General features: G+C 45.8%; 1 protein-coding gene across 1 annotated transcript; it reads left to right on the top strand.

Moving 5' to 3' along the window:
* Positions 1 to 2,763: 2,763 nt before the first annotated feature.
* Positions 2,764 to 18,299, top strand: PYM1 (PYM homolog 1, exon junction complex associated factor). The gene is made up of 3 exons (XM_025477076.3): positions 2,764 to 3,274; positions 16,681 to 16,774; positions 17,358 to 18,299. The coding sequence occupies exons 1-3, from the start codon at positions 3,241 to 3,243 to the stop codon at positions 17,839 to 17,841; spliced, it is 612 nt and encodes a 203-aa protein (XP_025332861.1). The 5' UTR covers positions 2,764 to 3,240; the 3' UTR covers positions 17,842 to 18,299.
* Positions 18,300 to 23,583: the final 5,284 nt, after the last annotated feature.

Here is a 23,583-nt window from a genome sequence, read left to right as displayed (position 1 = left end):
AATGAATACATGAGGCCCTCTAGTGGAAACGGAGGGATCTAAGCAGTTCTTGATTGTTTCCATATAGGCTTGTTGGAAAAACTCCTCCATTTTTTTTTTTTTTTTATTTTTTTTAATGATAGTCACAGAGAGAGAGAGAGAGGCAGAGACACAGGCAGAGGGAGAAGCAGGCTCCATGCACCGGGAGCCCGATGTGGGACTCGATCCCGGGTCTCCAGGATCGCGCCCCGGGCCAAAGGCAGGCGCCAAACCGCTGCGCCACCCAGGGATCCCAAAACTCCTCCATTTTTATGGGAAATGTAGCTGCTGAGTAATAGGGTTTGGGAGTACTGTTGCACCTGAGCTGGAGATCTGAGGGAGGCAGGGGTTGGGGAAGGTCTGTCACTCTGCTCCTGTCTCCCAGTCTTCAAAAGACAAGGGCCCTGCTACTCCCCATCCTTTATCTCCCCTTCCTTTAAAAAAAAAATTTTTTTTTTGAAGTAACAGCCATACCCAGCATGGGGTTTGAACTCACAGCACTGAGATGGAGTTGCATGCTCTACCCACTGACCCAGTCAGAACCCCCATCTCCCCTTCCTATATGATCTCTTTAGTCATAAGGAATCAGAAGCACTTTTGAAGGCCCATTATGCATCAGGTCCTGTGTTTAGTTCTGTAGGACACCAAAGATATAGCCTAGCTTAAGAATTGTATCAAAGAGTGGCTTGGTGTGTGTGTGCATGTGTGTGTGTGTGTGTGTGTGTGTGTGTAAAGCTTCCCTACTCCAAGCCATCCTAAACATATAAGAAAGAACAAATTCCCTACAGTCTTCCAGTTTTCTGCCCCTGGACCTCTGATCTAGAAATCTGGGAATCATATAAGCCTAAAGGCACTCAGCTTTGCTTGCAAATAACACTAGCAGTGATACCCCCCTACATATGACTTGTGTTTTACACTCCATCATCCTTGGATATGTCTCTACTTGAAGTTAAATTGCTCCTATTGAGCCTTTTTTTTTTTTTTTTTTTTTTTTTTGAGACTTCAAATTGGGGCATGGGGTGATCTCTCTAATAAGGAATAGGATGAAATCAGTCATACTCTAGGGTTCTTTGTGTCTTCTTTAGGATCTGTGCTCCATCAAACTTCCTCAGTTATTGGTGGGGGTGGGAGGGGAAGAAAGGCCAAGAAACATCTAAGGAGGAGGCGTATAATGTCTACTGTTCCAGGTGCTCATTTCTTTAATCAACCACATCATAAAAATCAGAAAGAAAGAAACCGCAGTGAACAAAGGGAAAGGAAAAAACAACAGCCTTGTTCTCCCCAGCCTCTTCTTTCTCCTCTTCCTTCTCAGGGTGTGTGTATGGTGGGGGTAGGGGGGTCACATCCGGGGCCCAGGGTTGGGACCCAGGCAGGTCTGCTGGGCACATAATAGCACAATTGAGTTTCACTTCCTGTCAACCCCCGAGCTGAGGCAAGATGTTTGGGGGCACAAGGAGGGGCCTAGGGTTGGTGACTTTAGGATTCTCTCTTGCAGAAAGGTCCATTGATCCATGCATCCCTCTAGTTAAAGGCTTCATTACGCATTCTCACCTCTAATAATCATTAATAACAAGACTAAGGACAAGATGCTGACCCAGTGAGGCTGAAGCCCAATTGTTGCAAGAGAGCAGGGGTTGGGGCACCTGGGTAGCTCAGTGGTTGGACGTCAGCCTTGGGCTTGGGTCGTTATCTGGGCATCCTGTGTCTCTGCCTCTTTATGTCTCTCATAAATAAAATAAATACAGTTAAAAAAAAAAAAAAAAAGACAGCAGGGATTAAGAATGGCAGTGTTAGGGATCCCTGGGTGGCACAGCGGTTTGGCGCCTGCCTTTGGCCCAGGGCGCGATCCTGGAGACCCGGGATCGAATCCCACGTCGGGCTCCCGGTGCATGGAGCCTGCTTCTCCTTCTGCCTATGTCTCTGCCTCTCTCTCTCTCTCTCTCTCTGTGACTATCATAAATAAATAAAAAAAATTAAAAAAAATATTTAAAAGAATGGCAGTGTTAGAACATTGGGAATAACTGTGTATTGAGTGCCAATCAGTGCTTAAGTGAATCTTTTAAAAATTTTTATTTATGTATTCACGAGAGACACAGAGACCCAGGCAGAGGGAGAAGCAGGCTCCCTGCAGGAAGCCCGGCGCGGGACTCGATCCTGGGACCCCGGGGTCGCGCCCTGAGCCGAGGCAGACGCCCAACCGCAGAGCCACCCGGGCGCCCCTAAATGGGTCTATTTGGGACCTTCTGAGCGGGGCCTCTGGTGCGAGACAGGAAGGTGGAGGAGGGGATGGACGACAAGCGACGACCTGAGAAAAGTTCAAAGCTTCCTATCAAAGTTTTAGGAAGTTAGGCAGTGCTCTCGCCTCTCTCAAGCGCGTGCGGCCTAGTGTCGGAGGTAGGCCCTGAGGCCGGGCCCTCGCGGTGCAGGGGACGTTAACGTAGCGTAGTCCGTAGCCGTAGCCCGAAGCGGGGGCCTGGGGGTCAAAGATCCGCAGGGAAGGGCAGCGCAGCGGGAGCGCGGAGCCAAGCCCCAGGAGAGGAGCCTGCCGCCGGCCGCTCCCGGGCTGCGGGGCGACCTCTGGGTCCCTCCGGGGAGCGGGAGGCACCGGCCGGCGGGCGGAGGGAGGGGCCCTGCACGCGGCCGGCTCCAGCTCGAGGCCTGGCGCCCAGACCTGCGCCAGGTTAATGAGACTCTAAGTGGCTCCGCCCAGAGGCCTCCGCCCTGCCCTCCGACCCCGGGGCCGGCCCGAGGAGGCCGCCGGGCCGGCCGGGGATCTCGGCGGCAGCCCGGGCCGTGCGGGGCCGAGCGGGCGGCCCCCGACAAGGCCGGGCAGCCGGTGCGCGCCCGAGGCCCCGGGGCCCGGGGGCAGGGTCCGGCCTGACCCCTCTACCGGCCCGCGCTCCGGGTGCCGGTGGGCCTTGCCCCTCTTCCCCGAAGGCCCCGGACGGACGGAGGGGCCGAGCCCCGGAACTTCTCTCACACGGACCAGGCGCCCGATATTGGTATCACTGGCCCTACTAGAGCCTCCGGCTTTTATTTTATTCAAGTCTTTAGCTTCTAGCTGCCTTTAGTCTTCAGCTTCTCCGCCGCCTCCGTCCACGAAATGGTGCACTCTCCCTTTAAGACTAAAATGGTGGCTGGCTGCGATCTGGACTCCACTTCCGGTGGGGAGGGGGGCGGGACCCCAGCCCGCTCACGCCGGAAGTGGTTTGCGTTTTCAAGATGGCGACTCCCTATGTAACTGACGAGACCGGCGGTGAGTGCGGGAGGCGCGGAGCCGCTTCTCCCCGGGCTCTCGGGGCAGGGGTTCGGACTTGGAAAGGGGTCTGTGCCCCGCCCATCTCGGGGCCCCTCCTTTTGCCCCGCCCTCCGGACCGCCTTCCCCATTCATCCTCTCCTGTGGGGTGTCACCTGCGCCCCCTTCTGGTCTCGCGTTTGGGGGTCCCTGCTTCCGGTCACCCAGACCCTGGGGTCCTTCAGTGAGGTCCCTGCTCCAGGACCCTCCTAGGCCCATAGCTTTCCTCCAGCAGCTGGAGATCCCATATCTCTCTTGGCTGCTCCAGGTGTGGGAACTCCTATACTCTCAGTTCCCTCCAATTCCAGCTTTACTCCGGCTCCCCTCCCCCACCTGGCAGCTGTACCTGCCCTGTGCCCTACCCCAGCCCCGTCTTGGTTCTCTTCCTCGAAGCTCTATCTGTTAAAGACCTCTTCGTTGCCATAGAGTGCTTTTTCCATTCTCTCCCTCGCCTTCATTTTTGGGTCACTGAGGTTCAGAGGTGTGAAGGGAAGAGGAATCGAGTATAACTTTCAGCTTGAGTTTTCTTCTTGATGGCATCACCCTTCTGTACCTTCTCTGGTGGTGGTGGTGATAAAAGTCGAGGGAGCTGAGGTGGAAGAAGGCAAACAGGAGGTGTCTAAGTGGCCTCTCAAGCCCTGTGACAAGTTCATAGAAGCCACGATTCTGGCTAGAGAAGAGTTTCCGGCCTGGCTGGTGGAGATGCTGAGGTGTATGGAGGTTGATGTGTTGAAAACTGGAAGTCAGTATTTTCATTTTGGTTTTGTCCCATCCTGATTTCCTCATCTTTAGAAAAATGTGCCTAGGAATATCTACCTAGTGACGATCAAGTAAGATAGCATATGTGAAAGCAATTTATAAAAAGCTGTACAAGGCTAGGTGTTACTGGTTTTTGTGGCCTTGGCTGTGTACATGCAGTCTCTTGTAGACGTGACACTGTGTGTGCTGCTGTGCTCTGAATTGTGCCCTTTATGCTTCTTGCTTTGCTACTTTCCATGTTCCTTAGGTCTCAGCCCACCTCTCCTGTGGTATCTTATGACAAGCCGGGTCTCTGCTACTTGTCTCCAGCCTCACATTTCAAAGTGGTGCACAGAACCTCTTCTGTTCTCTACAGAAGATCCTTCTTCTACTGGCTCCTTTTAATGTGAGCTTTGAAAATATTACTTACTGTTCAGTGTGCTTTTCTTTATTCAACTATTTTCTTAAAACCTATTTCACAAAAATCCAGATACCACATTTCACTCTACTCGCCCACTAAGAGTTATCTTCTGTTCTCTGACTATGTAGAAGAGAAGGAATAGCACTGCTTTTTTTTTTTTTACTTTGTCTTACTACTTCCAGATCATTGACCTACCACTGTCATTCTAATCTTTGTGGAAGGTATTGCCATGCAATTATAGCATTTTCTCTAAAATCTCAGGGCCATCATTTATTGCCCATAAGGACCCAGACCTGTTGCATCACTTTTTTCTCCACTGTGTTTCTTGCTCTTTTTTTTTTAAAGATTTATTTATTTATTTATTTATTTATTTATTTATTTATTTATGATAGACATAGAGAGAGAGAGAGAGAGAGGCAGAGACACAGGAGGAGGGAGAAGCAGGCTCCATGTTGGGAGCCCGACGCGGGACTCGATCCCGGGACTCCAGGATCGCGCCCTGGGCCAAAGGCAGGCGCCAAACCGCTGAGCCACCCAGGGATCCCCTGTTTCTTGCTCTTATTCTCAGTATCTCCAGCATCTTTGAAATATTCTGGTCTTATAGTTCCTCAGCACAAGATGGTTGACTTTCCTTTGTGGTTTTTTTTGTTGTTGTTTTGTTTTTGTTTTCCTTTTTTTTAAAGCTTTATTTTTTTTTAAATTTTTATTTATTTATGATAGTCAGAGAGAGAGAGAGAGAGGCAGAGACACAGGCAGAGGGAGAAGCAGGCTCCATGCACCGGGAGTCCGACGTGGGATTCAATCCTGGGTCCCCAGGATCGTGCCCTGGGCCAAAGGCAGGCGCTAAACCGCTGCGCCACCCAGGGATCCCTGTTTTTGTTTTCCTGAGCCCAGCTGAAAGCTTGCACTCAGGACCCTGAGATCAAGACCTGAGCTGAGATCAAAAGTTGGCGGCTTAACCAACTGAACCACCCAGGCGCCTCTCCTTTGTATTTTTAACGTAGCTACACATCAGGGGCGCCTGGGTGGCTCAGTCAGTTAAGTGACTGAGTTTTGGTTTTAGTTCAGGTCGTGATCTCAGGGTCATGAGATCCAGCCCCACGTTGAGCTCTGAACTCAGCACGTAGTCTGCTTGTCTTTCTCCCTCTGCTTCTCCCTCTGCTTGCTATCTCTCTCTCTCTCAAATAAATGGATAAAATTTAAAAAAATAAATAAAGTAGGTCCACATCAGAATCGCTACAATTAAGACCTACTCTGTAACACCACTTCCCCTTGAGATGATGCTCTCCGTTACTTACTTTAGCCTCCCACCAGTTACCTTTTTCACTATTTCATATCCAGAGAATCTGCTTTTTGCCCGTCTTAGGTTCTTGACCTTTCCCATTTGATCGCATCTACCAGTACCTTCATGACTACCTTTGAAGCTGCTCTGCTAGACCTTGGTGACTAGCCACTTTGATACTATCTTCATTGCTTTTCCTCATTTATTTTGAACTTCTATACTTAGCAAGCACTTCTGTTATCTTGAATCATACTCATCACCTATTTTCTTGGCTTCTACGCACATGGCTAGAGAAAAAGTGCAAAACTAGCACATTCAGTGTAATATAACTTAGTGTTAACTTCTGCCAAGATCCCGGCTTCTCTCCAATTCTTTTTTCTTGGTTTGCTTACATTCTACCGTGGCTCTTTCCCCCAACTTTTTCCAGCGTTCTGTGACCCTCCCTTTTAATTCTCTCTCCTATGGCAGATGGCTTCACTTTTTTTCCCCCACTTTCTATTTCACTGAAGCATCAAGGCCTGTCATTTTTGTTTCTTTCTGTTCACAGCCTGATTTCTTGAATATCAGGTCTACACATACTGTTTTCATTTCCTTACTGCTTATTTGTCCCTTAATTCTTTACAGTTTTGTTAAATTTAGTCTGCCCAAAATTGATATAATTTTTTCCTTCTTTATTTCTGTTAGTGACATCCTTGTCCTAGCCAACCCCAAATCAACTTTCTGCACCATCTCTCTCGTTTTAATTTTAAATAGACTTTATTTTTTAGAACAGTATTAGATTTATAGAAAACTTGAGAAGATGATACAGACAATTCCCATATATGCTACACTCAGTTTCCCTTGTTATTAACATCTTAACCTTACATTAGTATGGTACCATTATTACAATCACTGAGCCAATATTGATACATTACTATTAACCAGAGTCTATACATTATTCAGGTTTCCTAGGTTTTTTTTTTTTTTTTCTTTTTAAGATTTTTATTTATTTATTCATGAGAGACAGACAGGGAGAGCGAGGCAGAGATCCAGGCAGAGGGAGAAGCAGGCTCCATGCAGGGAGCCCAACGTGGGACTCGATCCTGGATCTCCAGGATCAGGCTCTGGGGTAAAAGTGGTGCTAAACTGCTGAGCCACCCGGGCTACCCAGGTTTCCTAGTTTTTACCTAATTTTCTTTCCTGTCCCAGCTTCCCATCCCAAATACCACATTACTTTTACTTCTCATGTCTCCTTAAGCTCCTATTGGCTGTGACAGTTTCTCAGACTTTCCTTGTTTTTGATGACCTTGACAGTGCTGAGGAGTACTAGTCAAGTATTTTATAGGATGCCTCTGTTTGTAATGTGGCTGATATTTTTCTCATGATTAGACTGGGCTTATGTGTTTTTGTGGTACAACTGCAAAGGAAAAGTTACGTTTTCATCATATCAAGGGTATGTGTCATGATTTTTTTTGCTATTGATTCTGACTGATCACCTGGCTGAAGTAGTGTTTGTAAGGTTTTTCCACTGTAAAGTTACCCTTATTTTTATTCTCTTTTCATACTATCGTCTATAAGAAAGGCTCTCTATTCACAACTCGCACACTTAAAGTGTAGGAAGTTATGCTTCCTTCTTAAAGATGGAGTATTTACATATGTTATTTGGAATTTTTCTGCAGATTTATGTCTTCTCCATTGACTTATTCAGTCATTTATTTATAGAAATAGGGACATTGGGTTATACTCCAATACTATTTGCTTTATTGCTTAAATGTTCCAGCTTTGGGAATTGGGAGCTCTTTCAGTTGGCCCTGTGTCCTTTTGACATACCCCCAACAGTGTAGGTTTTTGTTTTTATTTTTTTTTTTAGCTCTAACTTACTTTCTCGCATTAGAAGATGCTCCAGGCTTGTCTTTTAGATTTCCTGTCTTGGTCCTAGAATCAGCCATTTCTCCCAAGGATCCCCTGTTCCTTTTACTGGAGAATGGTATGAAGAAACCAAGATCAGGGGTGTCTGGGTGGCTCAGGTGGTTAAGCATCTGCCTTCGGCTCAGGTCATGATCCCAGGGTCCTGGGATCAAGCCCCGCATCAGCTCCCCGCTCAGAGGGGAGTCTGCTTCTCCCTCTCCCTCTGCCCATCCCCCCACCACCTTGTTCATGCTTGCTCTGTCACTCTCTCAAATAAATAAATAAAATCTTAAAAAAAAAAAGAAAACCAAGATCAGAGCAGTAGGTATCTTTGTTGTGTTTGTTACTCTTTGTTGCATCATCTTTTATTCCTCTCGTTCCCCATCCTCTGACACACACCAGTTGTCAAAATGTCATTCTTCTATTCCTACTGCCATTATTCTTATCCCATCTTCAGTACTTGTCAGCCTGCTGGCCTTGAGAATTTTAAGCTTTGGGAATTTAAGCCTTAGTTTTTTCTCATCAATTAGAATAATAATTCCTACAGACATAGGATTTTTGTGAGAATTAAAATTAATTAGTTACTTTTTAAAAAGATTTTATTTATTCATGAGAGACACAGAGAAGGAGAGAGAGAGAGAGGCAGAGACACAGGCAGAGGGAGAAGCAGGCTCCCCGCAGGGAGCCTGGTGTGGGACTTGATCCCCTGTATCGTGTCCTGAGCTGGAAGGCAGATGCTCAACCACTCAACCACTCAACCACTGAGCCACTCAGGAGTCCCTGAAATAATTTTTTTAAAGATTTTATTTATAAGTAATCTCTATCCACAGTTTGAGGTTGGAACTTGCAACCCCGAGACCAAGAATCACATGCTTTACTGACTGAGCCAGCCAGGCGCCCCTCTTTATTTATTAATTTGAATTAATTACAGCCTTCTATGGGCCAGGCCCTTTGCCTTAGAGATCAAAGACAAAGTCTCTATTCTCAAGGAAGTACACAATTTTGTTCATCGTTAGCATAATAAAGCCAAAACAGGTGCCGTGCACAAAGGTATTGCACAAAGGGTTACTTCTAACCTGGTTTAGGGTGGAAAGGTCAGGGAAGACTTGACTGAGTTTATACTCGAACTTGGCCTTTAAAGACCAATAGGAATTAACTAAGATAATAATCAAGGAAAGTCTATTCCAGGCCAAAAGAAGCAAAGCAAAAAAGCATAAATAATAAGAGACACAGGTCTGGTGAGATTTGTGAATATTTCAGTGGTTGGAGTAGAGTATGAGTGACTTGGTGCTGAGAGACTGGACACTAACAAGGCCTTTTATGTGTGGTCCTCTCCTACTTGTAAATACCCTGAAGGCAATAGGAATACAGAAAGGATTTTTTTTTAAGATTTTATTTATTTATTCATGAAAGACAGAGAGAGAGAGAGAGAGAGAGAGAAAGAGGCAGAGACACATGCAGGGAGCCTGATGTGGGACTCGATACCGATATGGGACTCGATACCTGGTCTCCAGGATCATGCCCTGGGCCGAAGGCGGGCGCTAAACCGCTGAGCCACCCAGGTGTCCCCAGAAAGGATTTTAAGCGGGGTCCTGACTAGTCTGATTTGTCCCTTTGTGTCGTCCCATAGGCCTGAAATACTTCCTTTCTTGCCATTTCTCATAACCACACCCCCCACCTCTACCTGCCTAAATCCTGCTTATCTTTCAAAGATCACAACAGGTCCCTGCCCTCCACAAAATCTTTATAAATCACCAGGTCAAAGGTAATTTCACTCTCTATTTTGTACCCATTCTCCAAGCCATTTAGGTTTGAAACCTAAAATGAGATTCTTTTTTTAAAACATTATATCTTTGGGGCACCTGCATGGCTCGGTTGGTTAAGCATCTGCCTTTGGCTCAGGTCGTGGTCTCAGGGTCCTGGGATGGAGCCCTGCCCCCACCCCCAGGCGTTCTACTCAGTGGGGAGTCTGCTTCCTCTTTCTCTGTCCCTCCCCCACCTCGTGTGTGCTCTTTCTCAAATAAATAAAATCTCTCTCTTTTTTAAAAGATTTTATTTATTTATGAGAGACAAACAGAGAGAGGCAGAGACATAGGCAGAGGGAGAAGCAGGCTCCATGCAGGGAACCCGACGTGGGACTCGATCTCGGGTCTCCAGGATCAGGCCCTGGGCCGAAGGCGGTGCTAAACCGCTGAACCACCAGGGCTGCCCTCAAATAAAATCTAAACAAAACAAAACTAGAGTGACTATAAAGTTTTTAAAAAAAGATTTTATCTTGAAATAATTTGCACACCCAGCATAGAGCTTAAACTCAACAACTCGAGATCTAGAATTGCATGCTCCACCGACTAAGCCACCCAGGTGCCCCAAATGAGATATTTTTAAAACCCACAATAAAATAACATTAATGTGCATTCTTAAAAAGAAAGAATATTTATAATCTAATCACCTGACTTCATATTGCACATTCTTGTCTGAAATTAAAAATATGTATAACAGGGAGCCCCGGTAGCCCTGCGGTTTGTCACCGCCTTCGGTCTGGGGTGTGTCAGGCTCCCTGCATGGAGCCTGCTTCTCCCTCTGCCTGTGTCTCTGCCTCTCTCTTTCTGTCATGAATAAATAAATAAAAGCTTTTAAAAAATAAATATGCATAACATTTAATGAAATGGTATATTTATATAATTTCATTATGTTTTACATTATGTCATATTATATTATTTAAAATTTTGTTATTTTTAAAAATTATGTCTTTTTAAAGTTTATTGGAGAGCGAGTAAGAGAGAGCACAACTAGGGGGAGGGGTAGAGAGAGTGGCCAACTCCCTGGCTGAGCAGGGAGCCTGACTCCTGGTGCAGGGCTCCACCTGGGACTGGGATCAGGACCTGAGCTGAAGGCAGAGTCTTAACTGAGCCACCCAGGCGCTCAGGTCTCTTTCAAGTTTATTTATTTATTTTTAAGTAACCTCTACACCCAACATGGGATTTGAACTCGTGACCCTGAGACCAAGAGTCACACACTCTTCTGACTGAGCCAGCCAGGCACTCTATTATCATTTTTCATGGATGTATTATACACCATTCCTGTATACCTGGACTTGAAGTTTGCTTTTAATTTTTAGCTCTTTATAGATAATGCCACAATTTTCACCTAATTATCTCTCCCTTTCTTCTTTTTTTTTTTTTTTTCCCTTTCTTCTTTTTCTGTTTTTGTGTTTTCCTCTTGGTATATTTCCTTAGTGCTAAATTGTCAAGATTGGAATTACTGAAGGTGTTCAATTATTTTTTACTTTAGCTCCTTACCCCTCCTCAATCAGTGACTTCCCAGGTGTTGTTGATTCTTTGCTAATTCTTTTCTGGCATCAGTCTCTTCCTTTCCCTTTTCACGGTTTCAAACAGTTTTGTCTCTTGTGCCAGGGTTATTGCACCCTTTTTTCCCCTGAGTTCTGAGTCTCCAGTGTTTTCCCTTTCCAATTCACCAATTCATCCTGCCAGATTTCATCCTGCCCTAAAACACTGCTTTGGATAAAAGAGTCATTGATTGGACAAATATTTATTGAATGCATGCCAAGTACCAGATAGCTGGCATTTCAAGGTCTGCACGTTCTTCCCCTCATTTACACCAGCTTTACACCAGCCTTCTGACTCAGCCACTGTCTCCCCAACAGGCCATCTCCATTCCCACGTGTGGTATTTTGTTCAGAATGAACTTCTGTTTAGAATCTATTCTGCCTCCTTGTTCACTTATGAGTTTGACTCTTTTTTTTTATTAAGATTTTTATTTATTTATTCATGAGAGACACAGAGAGAGAGGCAGAGACACAGGCAGAGGGAGAAGCAGGCTTCATGCAGGGAGCCTGACGTGGGACTCGATCCCTGGACTCCAGGATCACACCCTGGGCTGAAGTTGGCACTAAACCGCTGAGCCACCCGGGCTGCCCTCTTTCTTTTTTTTTTTTTTTTTTTTTTTTTAAATTTTTATTTATTTATGATAGTCACACAGAGAGAGAGAGGCAGAGACATAGGCAGAGGGAGAAGTAGGCTCCATGCACCGGGAGCCCGACGTGGGATTCGATTCCGGGTCTCCAGGATCGCGCCCTGGGCCAAAGGCAAGCGCCAAACCGCTGTGCCACCAGGGATCCCTGACTCTTTCTTTAAAGCCCAACTCCAGTCAGTCCCCTTCCATGAAGCCTCAGCTTTTTCATTCTTCAGTTTATACTCCAAACTATTGCATTTAGGCAAGCAGTATGCTCAGTGCCTCTCTCTCATTCACCAGAAAAACTTCAAATTCCTTGACCTGGTGTTTAAGGTTTTCCAGGATCTAACCCCGTTTTTTATTATTTCCTAACAGGAACTATCTGATTCACTTGGATTCCTCTTACTTTCTGTTCTATAAATACTCCATGCCCCTTCCACATCCGTGCCTTTCTTTGCCTGCTTGTCCTTTGTCCCATCGCTTCTACCTGTCAGATCTTAACTATTTTCTTTAATTTTTTTTTTTTTTAGTTTTAATATATTAATGATACTTTCATTTTGAACAAAAAGCCAGTTCATGGAACAATATATAATCCATGTGGAAGGCCCTGGACTTGACTTTTTCTTTTTCAAAACTTTCTTTCTTTTTAAAAACTAATACTTAAAAAAATAAAAAAACACATGGGGCACCAGGCTGGCTCAGTTGGTGGAGCATGTGACTTCCTCTCAGGGTTGTGAGTTCAAGCCCCACATTGGCTGTGGAGCCTACTTTAAAAAAACAAAAAAACAGGGCAGCCCCGGTGGCTCGGCGGTTTGGCGCCACCTTCGGTCCAGGGTGTGATCCTGAAGGCCTTGGGGTCGAGTCCCATGTCAGGCTCCCTGCATGAAGCCTGCTTCTCCCTCTGCCTGTGTCTCTGCCTCTCTCCCTCTCTCTCTCTGTGTCTCTCATGAATAAATAAATGAAATCTTAAAAAAAATAAAAAATAAAAAAAAAACAAAAAACCACACAAAACATAATACAACATATATATGTATATATAAGATTCTTAAAAACACTAATGGTATAAATAAAGATATCTATGAAGGTAGCAAGTATATATATTGATGGTTAATGGTTTCTATTACTGCTTCTAGATTACCCCTCTTAAGATAACTGCATTAAAAGCTTGGTATCTTGGTATGTGTCCTTCCATACCCTTCTCCTCGCCCTGTGCTCAGACCAAATGGACTGTTAAGTGCTGCTTCTTGCCCCCCACAAGACTGGGAGCATACCTTATGCCAGCAGTTCTCAAAATGTTGTCTAGGACCCTTGGGGGTTCCCTAAGAGACTGTCAGGAGGACTGCAAACATAACTTTTTTTTTTTTTTTTAACTTTTTATTATATACTAATGCTAATTGCCTTTTTTGCTGGGTTGACATTTGCTTTAAGGGTGCAAAATCAAAGGCGGGTAAAACTGCTGGCCTCTTAGCACCAATCAAGCTGGTTGCACCAAGCTCCCACTCCTTGTGCTCTTCACTACTAGGTGCTTGCAGTAAATAATGTCAGTTTCACTTAAGAATATCCTTGATTGGGATCCCTGGGTGGCGCAGCAGTTTGACGCCTGCCTTTGGCCCAAGGCGCGATCCTGGAGACCCGGGATCGAATCCCACATCGGGCTCCCGGTGCATGGAGCCTGCTTCTCCCTCTGCCTATGTCTCTGCCTCTCTCTCTTTCTCTCTCTGTGACTATCATAAATAAATAAAAATTAAAAAAAAAAAGAATATCTTTGATTAGGCAATACGATTTACTAATTTTATTTTATTTTTTAAGATTTTATTTATTTATTCATGAGAGAGAGAGAGCGAAGCAGAGACACAGGCAGAGGAAGAAGCAGGCTCCATGTGGGGAGCCCAATGTGGGCCTCGATCTGGGGTCTCCAGGATCACACCCTGCACTGAAGGTGGCGCTAAACCTCTGAGCTACCCAGGCTACCCAGATTTACTAATTTTTTTAAACCCTGGCCCTTGAATACACATCTTACTTTTTTCCAGCTTTATTAAGATATAATCAGCATATAACATTGTGTAGGTTTAAAATGTGCAATGTCATGATTTGACACATGTATATATCATGAAATGTTTACCACAATAAACATTGTGTTATCTAACACATCCTTCACATAATTGCCATTTTGTTGTGAAAGTCTACTCTCCTAGCAGCTTTCAAGTATACAATACAGTTCTGTTGTCAGTGGTTACCATGCTGTACCTTAGATTACCCAGAATTTACTCATTTTGTAACTGAAAGTTACTCTTCTCTGTGGACTAAATGGGAAGCTTGGATGAAACACTGGACTGTACTGAAGTAAGGTGGAGTAGAAGGAAAAGCACTGGCACAATTGTCCACAAGGGGCAAGCTAAACAAGCTTCCTTTTCATGGAACACCACTTTTACTTAAAAGAACCACTGACAGGGCAGCCCGGGTGGCGCAGCGGTTTAGCACCGCCTTCAGCCCAGGGCCTGATCCTGGAGACCTGGGATCAAGTCCCATGTCGGGCTCCCTGCATGGAGCCTGCTTCTCCCTCTGCCTGTGTCTCTGCCTCTCTCTCTGTGTCTGTGTCTCTCATGAGTAAATAAAATCTTTAAAAAAAAAAAAAAAAGAACCACTGACAAACTAGTGATTGAGAACCGGGTATCTGATAGGCATTTTCCTGAAAGTGAAGGAACGAAACCTGTCATTTGAAAGAAAATTGACTGACAGTATTTGTTGCCAATGGTAAAATCCCAAACCTTCAAGTAAAAATTAGAATTCTGGAAAACTTGTATTTGCCATTGTTATCTTGACAGCTTGCTTCCCAGTAAAGACTTTCCTGACAAGATTAACAGATATGGGTGTGTTTTTTTTAAAAAGATTTATTTATTTATTTTAGAGAGCAAGAGAGCAGGAGGGGCAGAGAGAGAGGCAGAGAGAATCTCGAAACCAAGAGTTTAACCAATGCTTAACCAGTTAAGCATTAAACCAGATGCTTAACTGACTGCACCACCCAGGCACCTTGTTTTTTTTTTTTTGTTTGTTTGTTTGAGATTTATTTATTTGGGAGATTATGGGGGGCTGGGGTAGAGGGGGAGAATCTTAAGCAGACTCCCTCACATATGGCTCCATCCCAGGACACCGAGGTCACATCCTGAGCCCAAACCAAGAGTTGGGCACTTAATCGACTGAGCCACCCAAGCATCCCTGGGTGTTTTTTTTTTTTTTTTTTTAAGATTGTATTTATTTATTTATGAGAAACACAGGAGAGAGAAAGGCAGAGACAAGAGACACAGGCAGAGGGAGGAGCAGGCTCCATGCAGGGAGCCTGACAGACTCGATCCCGGGTCTCCAGGATCATGCCCTGGGCTGAGGGCAGCGCTAAACTGCTGAGCCACCTGGGCTTCCCTGGGTTGTTTTTTTTTTGTTTTGTTTTGTTTTTTAATATTGCATAGTAAAATGGATAATATTTCAAATAAGAGTGGAGGAGGATCCTGAAATAAAAAACTTTGAGGGTAACTACTCTCTACACTGTCCTGCAACTTGCTTTTTCCACTTGGTATATCATGAGCACCATTCAAGCCAGAGTCAGTGCACTTACACCTGACATTTTTTTCCATCACAGCACGGTGTTCCATCATGTGGATGATCAATGTGTACTCAGGGATTCATCTACTGATGGCCACCGAAGTTGCTTTCAGTTTTTGCTACCTTAATGCAGCAACAAACACCCTTTACATATATCCTTGTGTACTGGTACTTTTATATTTGTAGTATGGATTCTTAGAAGTTGATCTGTTTTTCATGACCCATCTTTTATAAGTTTTTTTCAAAGATTTTATTTATTTATTTATTTATTTATTTATTTATTTATTTGAGAGCACACAAGTGGGGAGGAGAGGGAGAAGCATGCTCCCTGCCCAGCAGGGATGGGGTCCATCCCAGGATGCAGGGGTCCATCCCAGGATCTGGGGATCATGACCTGAGCCAAAGGCAGACGCCCAACCGACTAAGCCACCAAGGTGCCCCTTTCATGACCCATCTTACTAAGACTTCCCCTCTCTACATCTCCAGTCATTTCTCCTTCCTACAATTTCTTGTTTTTGCCCCCCTTTGGCCTCTTATTCAGTTATTGCCTTTTGATGTCCCCATGCTATTGTCGTGTTTGTTTGTTTTTTAAACTCTTCCTCTGCCTATCCTATCTTGCCAGCTAGACTAAAAATAGAAAATAGTGTAAAAATAGAAACTCCTGGAGCTCCTGGATCACTCAGTTAACCATCCAACTCTTGGTTTTGGCTTAGGTCATGATCTCAGGGTCATGAGGTCCTTGTGTCAGACTCTGCACTCAGCATGGAGTCGGCTTGAAGATTCTCTTTCTCTATCCCTCCCTCTGTGCTCTCTCTCTAATAAGTAAAATCTGGGCAGCCCCGGTGGCGCAGGGGTTTAGCGCCGCCTGCAGCCCAGAGTGTGATCCTGGAGACCCTGGAGACCCTGGATGGAGTCTCACGTCAGGCTCTCTGCGTGGAGCCTGCTTCTCCCTCTGCCTGTATCTCTGTCTCTCTCTGTCTCTCTGTCTCTCTGTCTCTCTCTGTGTCTCTATGAATAAATAAATAAAATCTTAAAAAAATAAGTAAAATCTTTATTTTATTTTTAGATTTTTATTTATTTATTCATGAGAGACACAGAGAGAGGTAGAGACACAGGCAGAGGGAGAAGCAGGCTCCCTGCAGGGAGTCCGATGCAGGACTCAATCCTATGCCCTGAGCTGAAGACAGACACTCAGCCAATGAGCCACCCAGACGTCCCTAAAATAAGTAAAATCTTTAAAAAAAAAAAAAAAAGAACTCCTGAGGGCAAGGATGGTGTATGATACAGGGTTTGGGCACTCAGTGAACAATGATGAAAGGCGAATTGATGAGAGAAAAGGATGACTTCATGATTGCATTTGGTGGCTGGATGGGTGCTGAGGAAAGCTGTGTGCATTCATGCATTCTTTCAAATTGAGAACTATTTGAAAATTAGGAAGAGTAACTGTCTAACTTGATTCTGTTTTTGCAGGCAAATATATCGCCTCAACACAACGACCTGACGGGACCTGGCGCAAGCAGCGGAGGGTGAAAGAAGGCTATGTGCCCCAGGAGGAGGTCCCAGTGTGCGTGGTTAGGCGTGAGGAGGGGGTATTTAATAGGGTCTCAACAGAAAAGAAGAATCTTTTGATCCCAAGACCCCAGAAAATGGAAGGAGGGAGCAGCTCTCTGAGAAAGAAGAGGAGATGGGGCTTGGATTCAGAGATGAGCAAGGGGGGTTTAAGTGCCTAGTCCTGTTCCTGTGGCTTCTGTTCATCAGAACATTCAATTAGCATTCCGAAATAGGGAACTTTAAGACCTAGAGACCTTCCCACAGCCTGCAGAACGAGGAAAATTGGACAGAGACCACAGGAGAGGAAGGAAGCAAGAAAGTGAGAGGGTGAAATGATTTCAAAGGTTAAGAAGGGGGACGCCTGGGTAGCTCAGCTGTTGAGCATCTGCCTTCAGCTCAGGGCCTGATCCCAGGTCTGGGGATCGAGTCCCACATCAGGCTCCCCGCGGGGAGCCTGCTTCTCCCTTTTCCTATGTCCGTGTCTCTGTGTGTTTCTCGTGAATAAGTAAATAAAATCTTTAAAAAAAAAGGGGGTTAAGAAGAGAGCTCCAACAGTCAGTGATTCTTTGAAACTGTTGGCCTCTCTTCCCCTGCAGGTATGAGAACAAGTATGTGAAGTTTTTCAAGAGTAAACCGGAACTGCCCCCAGGTCTGAGCCCCGAGGCTACTGCTCCTGTCACCCCATCCAGGCCTGAAGGTGGTGAGCCAGGCCTCTCCAAGACAGCCAAACGCAACCTGAAGCGGAAGGAGAAGCGGCGGCAGCAGCAGGAGAAGGGGGAGGCAGAGGCCTTGAGCCGGACTCTCGAGAAGGTGTCTTTGGGAGAGACTGCCCAACCCCCCAGTGCTCCGCAGGGCTCCCGGGCAGCCCCAGCAGCAGCCTCTGACCAGCCTGACTCAGCCGCCACCACGGAGAAGGCCAAGAAGATAAAAAACCTAAAGAAGAAGCTTCGGCAGGTGGAAGAGCTGCAGCAACGGATCCAGGCTGGGGAAATCAGCCAGCCCAGCAAAGAGCAGCTGGAGAAGCTAGCAAGGAGGAGGGCGCTCGAGGAGGAGCTTGAGGACTTGGAGCTGGGCCTGTGAGGCCTTTGGGGAATAGGGAATGGACTGCAGAACAAACCATGGGGCTCTCTGGGGGCCTGGGGAACGTGGGCAGCAGCAGTCAGGAGGGGTAACCCCCCCAATACTGACTCGCTTCCATCTCTCATGGCCCAACTCCATCCTCCAGAGCCTGGCCTTGCCGTCATTCCTTCCCTCTTCTTCCCAACTCCTATTTTTTGGACTTTTCTCCTTCCCATTCCCAGTGTTGAAAATCTCAGTGACTACCCCAGGTACCTTTGCTGCTGATTTGGGTGTCTTGTTTCAAAGAAAATTGGGTGGGTGGGCATCTCTTGGAGAACTGAGGTCGAGGGTAGGGGGAGTACACCCAAGTCTTGGAGTCTTGGTTCCTGTTCACAGTGTTTATGGGTTATTTCTCCCTCCGTCCCTCGCCTTTTTTTTTTTTTTTTTTTTAAGAACAGAATAAACTCAAGTAGACAACATGCCTGGCCTTGTCCCTCTCTTTTCAGCTTCTAGTAGATGTTTTATCACCTTCAGTTCGGTACAGGAAGACAAGTGTTGGGAGTAATCCCTGCAATTTTTATTTATTTATTATTTATTTATTTATTTATTTATTTATTTTTAAATAAGATTTTATTTATTTATTCATGAGAGACACACAGAGAGAGGCAGAGATACAGGCAGAGGGAGAAGCAGGCTCCCTGCAAGGAGCCCGATGTGGGACTTGACCCCAGGTCCCCAGGATCACACCCTGAGCTGCAGGCGGCACTAAACCGCTGCGCCACCAGGGCTGCCCCTTTATTTTTAATTAATTAATTTATTTATTCATGATAGTCACACAGAGAGAGAGAGAGAGAGGGGCAGAGACACAGGCAGAGGGAGAAGCAGGCTCCATGCACCGGGAGCACGACGTGGGATTCGATCCCGGGTCTCCAGGATCGCGCCCTGGGCCAAAGGCAGGCGCTAAACCGCTGTGCCACCCAGGGATCCCCCTGCAATTTTTAGAGATTGTGAGTGTATGACTAAATTCGCAACACTGATTTCTGTATGTTTGCTCAGACTTCAGTGAATATCAATTAGATTATAATGAAAGGAAACTTCAGAACAAATTTAATTTCAAATGTTAATTTACATGTGTCATTCTCATGCTCCAGAGCAATGGGGCCTTTGTACCTCCCTTACTGTTTCTGTCTGGAGCTCTTTTGAAATTTTATCTTGTCAGATGCCACCCTAAGATGGCATTGTGGGACAAACTAATACAAGAAGAGGCATTGACAGCCCAAAAGAGCTGTCACTTAATTTTTACACTGTGATTCACACACCCCCTAACTTAACACCATCTTTCTTTCTAGCCGGCTGCTAGTGCAGAGACCAACGGAGGGGAAGTTCACTGAATGAACTCGGTTGTTTCCATTCTTAGCCCGACTCAGAAGGTCCCACACACTGTGGCCTCGTGTCCTGTCTCCCTCAGCTCAGGCCACACTCTGCTCCAACTCTACCGACTACTTGCTATTCGGTGAATGAGCTTGTTCTCTCTGAGCCTCTGCCTTTTGCCCTTGCGGGGCCCTCTGCCTACAGTACTCTTCCTCACCCCCTCCGCCTCTGCCTCGTCCTTTCTTGGTCTTCGGAGCCCGGCGTTATCCTCGCCAGGAAGACTTCCATTTACTCTCAAATATTAATTTAGGTGTCTCTCCAAACGGGCTTCCTCACTTCGGTTTGTAATGGCGTTTGTTACATTACGTTGCTGTGCTTGTTTACTGTTAGGCCGCCTCTTCATTAGATCATCGCACTCTGGAGCCCTGCTTGATGTTTACCGTCATTGCATCGCAGTGCCCCAAATAGTAAATTCTCAAATAATTGCCTGAAAGAGTAAGGCCACAAGCCATGTGTAGACACAGAAAGCGAGGGATAATTTGTGCCTCGAACAGCTGAACTCAGTTAATGAGGCCTTGCCTGGGCACCTCACTGTGAGTCTAAAAGCTTGAGTTCCCTTGTGTAGGACCCCTAAACAATTGTAAAGATTTTATAAATACGACTTAATTGGCTTAAAAATGGATGTTTGATGTTTTATAAGTTTGGCTGTTTTGGAGGAATCTGTACTTTAAAAACTATTATTAAGGAGAGATTAATTGCTTTGCAAAAGGATTTGCCACAGTAAACCTTTAAATTTCCTGGATCTTAAGTAGTTTGATAGAAGTTTATTTTGATATTTGGGCCCTGCTAGCCATTGTGCCAGTCTGGAGGGATGCAATTATGGATACATTGTAGAACCTTTATTTAAGGAAGCTATTAAGTTGTGTAAATCGCTAATTAAGGGACGCCTGGGGGGCTCAGCAGTTGAGCGTCTGCCTTCCGCTCAGGGTGTGATCCCGGAGTCCTGGGATCGAGTCCCACGTCAGGCTCCCTGTGAGGCGCCTGCTTCTCCCTCTGCCTGTGTTTCTGCCTCTCTGTCTGTGTGTCTCTCATGAATAAATAAGTAAAATCTTAAAATAAGTAATAGGCAGGTTTTTTTATTTTTATTTTTATTTATTTATGATAGTCACACAGAGAGAGAGAGAGAGGCAGAGACATAGGCAGAGGGAGAAGCAGGCTCCATGCACCGGGAGCCCGACGTGGGTTTCGATCCTGGATCTCCAGGATCGCACCCTGGGCCAAAGGCAGGCACTAAACCGCTGTGCCACCCAGGGATCCCTAGGCAGGTTTAATTAAGTGCTAGGCAGCACTGTTGAGGGAGAACTAAGACAAACCCCATTTCTTTGGATTGGGGGAGTGGAAAGACTTAATGGTGGTGTTGGATTTTGAAGACTATGACTCACAACTCAGGAGAGGCAGGTAGGGGAGAGCTAGCGTGGCAGCACAAACGGGGCGTGGTGAATTCGCTTTCAGTTCTGTAGGGGCACCTTTCCTTACCAAAAAATTAGTGTTGATATAGGATGAAAATTTGCACATAAACTAGTGTTTTTCAAAATGTGGGTCATGAAATCAATTTAGAAAGTGGTGACTGGTACTGTGTTTTTTTTTCAAGATCTTTCCACCAAGATTTATTTATTTTAGGGCCACCAGGGTGGCTCAGTTGTTAAGTGTCCAACTCTTGGTTTCAGCTCAGGTCATGATCTCAGGGTTGAGAGATCAAGCCCCACACTGGGCTCTGTCTTCAGTAGGCATCTGTTTGAGATTCTCTCCCTCTGCCCCTCCCCCAGCTTGCTCTCCCCCCCACCCCCAAATAAAGTCTGTTTAAAAAGAGAGTTGTTTATTCGAGAGAGAATGGGCATGCAGGAGGTAGGGGCAGCGGAGAGGGTGAGAGAGTCTCAAGCGGCTCCCATCTGAGCGCAGAGCTGGAGGCAGGGCTTGATTACAACCTGAGCGGAAGCCAAGAGTTGGACAGGCCCAACCCCACCCAGGTGCCCCAAGATTTTATTTTTAAATAATCTCTACACCAAGCGTGGGGCTTGAACTACACCCTGAGATCAAGAGTCACACGCTGCACTGAGCCAGCCAGGGGCCCCACTAGTGGTATTTGTAAATGTGGTCAAATAGAAGATAGCAGAGACTGATGCTTAATAAGGGTCAATATGTCTCAGGATAATTTTGTTTCATGTATATGTTCATCACTCTATCAGTGTTGAGCGAGAATATAGAATGTATTCCTTACCTTGATTTGCAGGAAAATAAATTTGAAAGCCACTGATAAAATCAATAGCAAGGGGCTAGGGCATCCCACCCTGTCTGGTCTCTCTATTTGGGGTGGTTGGGGCAGAAGGATACCAGTTTATTTCCCCAATGGGCCCTGGTAGCTTATGGCAAAGGAAATTACCTCCTCTCTGTCTTTTTATTCTTGAGGCTATCTCACTATTTATTTGGTGATTCTTTCCCTCTTGCAGATGATTCCTCCTAATGTGTAGATAGCAAAGATTCGAGGGTCTGGAGGGGACTTATTTTCCAACGGGCCACTTCCCTTCCTGGGCTCCCGAGCGGCTGCGTTGGCTTCTCGTCAGGCCCCAGGTGGTGCTGTGAGGGGCGGTGTTGGCAGGTTCTCCCGTCCTGTCCTGTCCCCGGACTGCAGCTGGTAGCGCAGAGCTTTCCTTTAGCCAGAAAATCCTTTCTCTCCAGGCTCCCAGGCACTCCCACCCAGGGTGTCTAGATCTCCCTCCCCAACGATAGCCTCATCCTACAAGTTGAGGAGGGTAGAGAATCTAGGAGCGAGAAGGTACAATTTGTTGTCAGTATTGGCATCTCTCAAAAGAAATCAGAAATGCTTTACATTCCCCCAGGGAGGTCCAAGAAGACGCTGAACTCCAGTGGAAAGACTAGAGATTACACCCCTCAAACAGTAAGTGGCTTAGTGGGGGAGGAGGGAGGAGAAGATGTTAAAGGATCTCTTCCTGGGGGGGCACCTGGGGGCTGGGTCCTTAAGCATCTGCCTTCCGCTCAGCAGGGAGCCTGCTTCTCCCTCTCCGCCCAGCTTGTGCTCTTGCTTGCTACCTCTGTCCCCGTCTCTCAAATAAAGAAATAAAATCTTTAAAATGAATAAACATATTTTAAAAAGGACCTCTTCCTTGGGAAAGCAACAAGTCACAGAATTTGATCATATTCAGCAAACATTTTTCAAGAGCTTTCTATCATAGGCCAGGAGAACACAGAGTTGAATAAGTTTTGGTACCTACTTTCTAGAAGCTCAAGAGAAACAGACAATGCTCACCAATTACACAGTGTGATAAATAGGGGCATAGACACGGTGGGAGCAGAGAAGGGACCTGAACGGCAGCTGGGCGGGGGGCACAGAGATGGTGATCCGGGAAGGTTTCCAGAGGAGATGACACCTGGGCTTTCATCCTGCAAGGATGGTTAGGAGCCCTTCCAATGCACCAGCTTCTGCTGCACCCAAGTCTCCGCCGGTGACCTCGTTTACTCCTGTGATTCCAGCAACTACCTCTGTGCTAATAACTCAGTTTCCCTAGCCCAGTCATCTCCCAAACCTGCCCATCCAGTGTCTACTATTTGTTTTTGTTCAAATTCAACTGGTGTAAAACCAACCACTGATAGAGACCTAAGGCTATTGATTTTTATAGCAGGCATATAATTTTAATCCTTATTCATTATATGGCTGGATGTCACTTCCTGTATGAATTACTGCAAAAGCACGCTAATTATACTTCAATCCAACTTAAATCTCTCTCCACTGCCCATTTCCCCAGTCCGTCCTACACACTTCAATCTTCAACAAGATTTATCTTCCTTAAGTCCAGTGTTTATGGTATCATTTCATCGAACAGCAGCCTTTAGAAGTTCCCTTCAGTCTACCCAATAGGGACCAAGCTCCTTTATCCCATAGTCAAGGCAGTTGCTATGGTCTCAATGTTTGTGGTCCCCGAATCCCCCCTTTATTCATGTTCAAATTCTAACCCCCAAAGGTGATAGTATTAATAAATGGGAACTTTGAGAGGTGATTAGGACTTGAGAGTGGAGGCCTCCTGAATGGATTTGTGCTCTTATAAAAGAGACACCACAGAACTCTCTAGACCCTTCCACCATGTGAGGTTACGAGAAGTCTGTGACCTGGACGAGGGCCCACACCTGACCATGCTGGCACCCTGATCTCTGTCTTTCAACTTTCAGGACTGTGAACAATGAATTTCTCTTGTTTATAACCTACCCAGTCTGTAGTATTTTGTGATAGCAGCCTGAAGGGTTTAAGACAGCACTCTATGTTCTGGTCCTGAATGACCCTATCTTTATATTCTATGATTCCCTTAAATACCTTTTACT

Source organism: Canis lupus, chromosome 10 (assembly GCF_003254725.2).
Source record: "Canis lupus dingo isolate Sandy chromosome 10, ASM325472v2, whole genome shotgun sequence".
Classification (NCBI taxonomy): domain Eukaryota; kingdom Metazoa; phylum Chordata; class Mammalia; order Carnivora; family Canidae; genus Canis; species Canis lupus.
Note: the sequence above shows the minus strand (reverse complement) of the source record. Positions and strands in the feature narration are given on the sequence as shown.

Coding starts and splice junctions, on each gene's coding strand:
- PYM1 (XM_025477076.3), top strand. CDS start 3,241: ATGGCGACTCCCTATGTAACTGACGAGACCGGCG. Junction 3,275..16,680: donor TGTAACTGACGAGACCGGCG/GTGAGTGCGGGA, acceptor CTGTTTTTGCAG/GCAAATATATCGCCTCAACA. Junction 16,775..17,357: donor CCCCAGGAGGAGGTCCCAGT/GTGCGTGGTTAG, acceptor CTTCCCCTGCAG/GTATGAGAACAAGTATGTGA.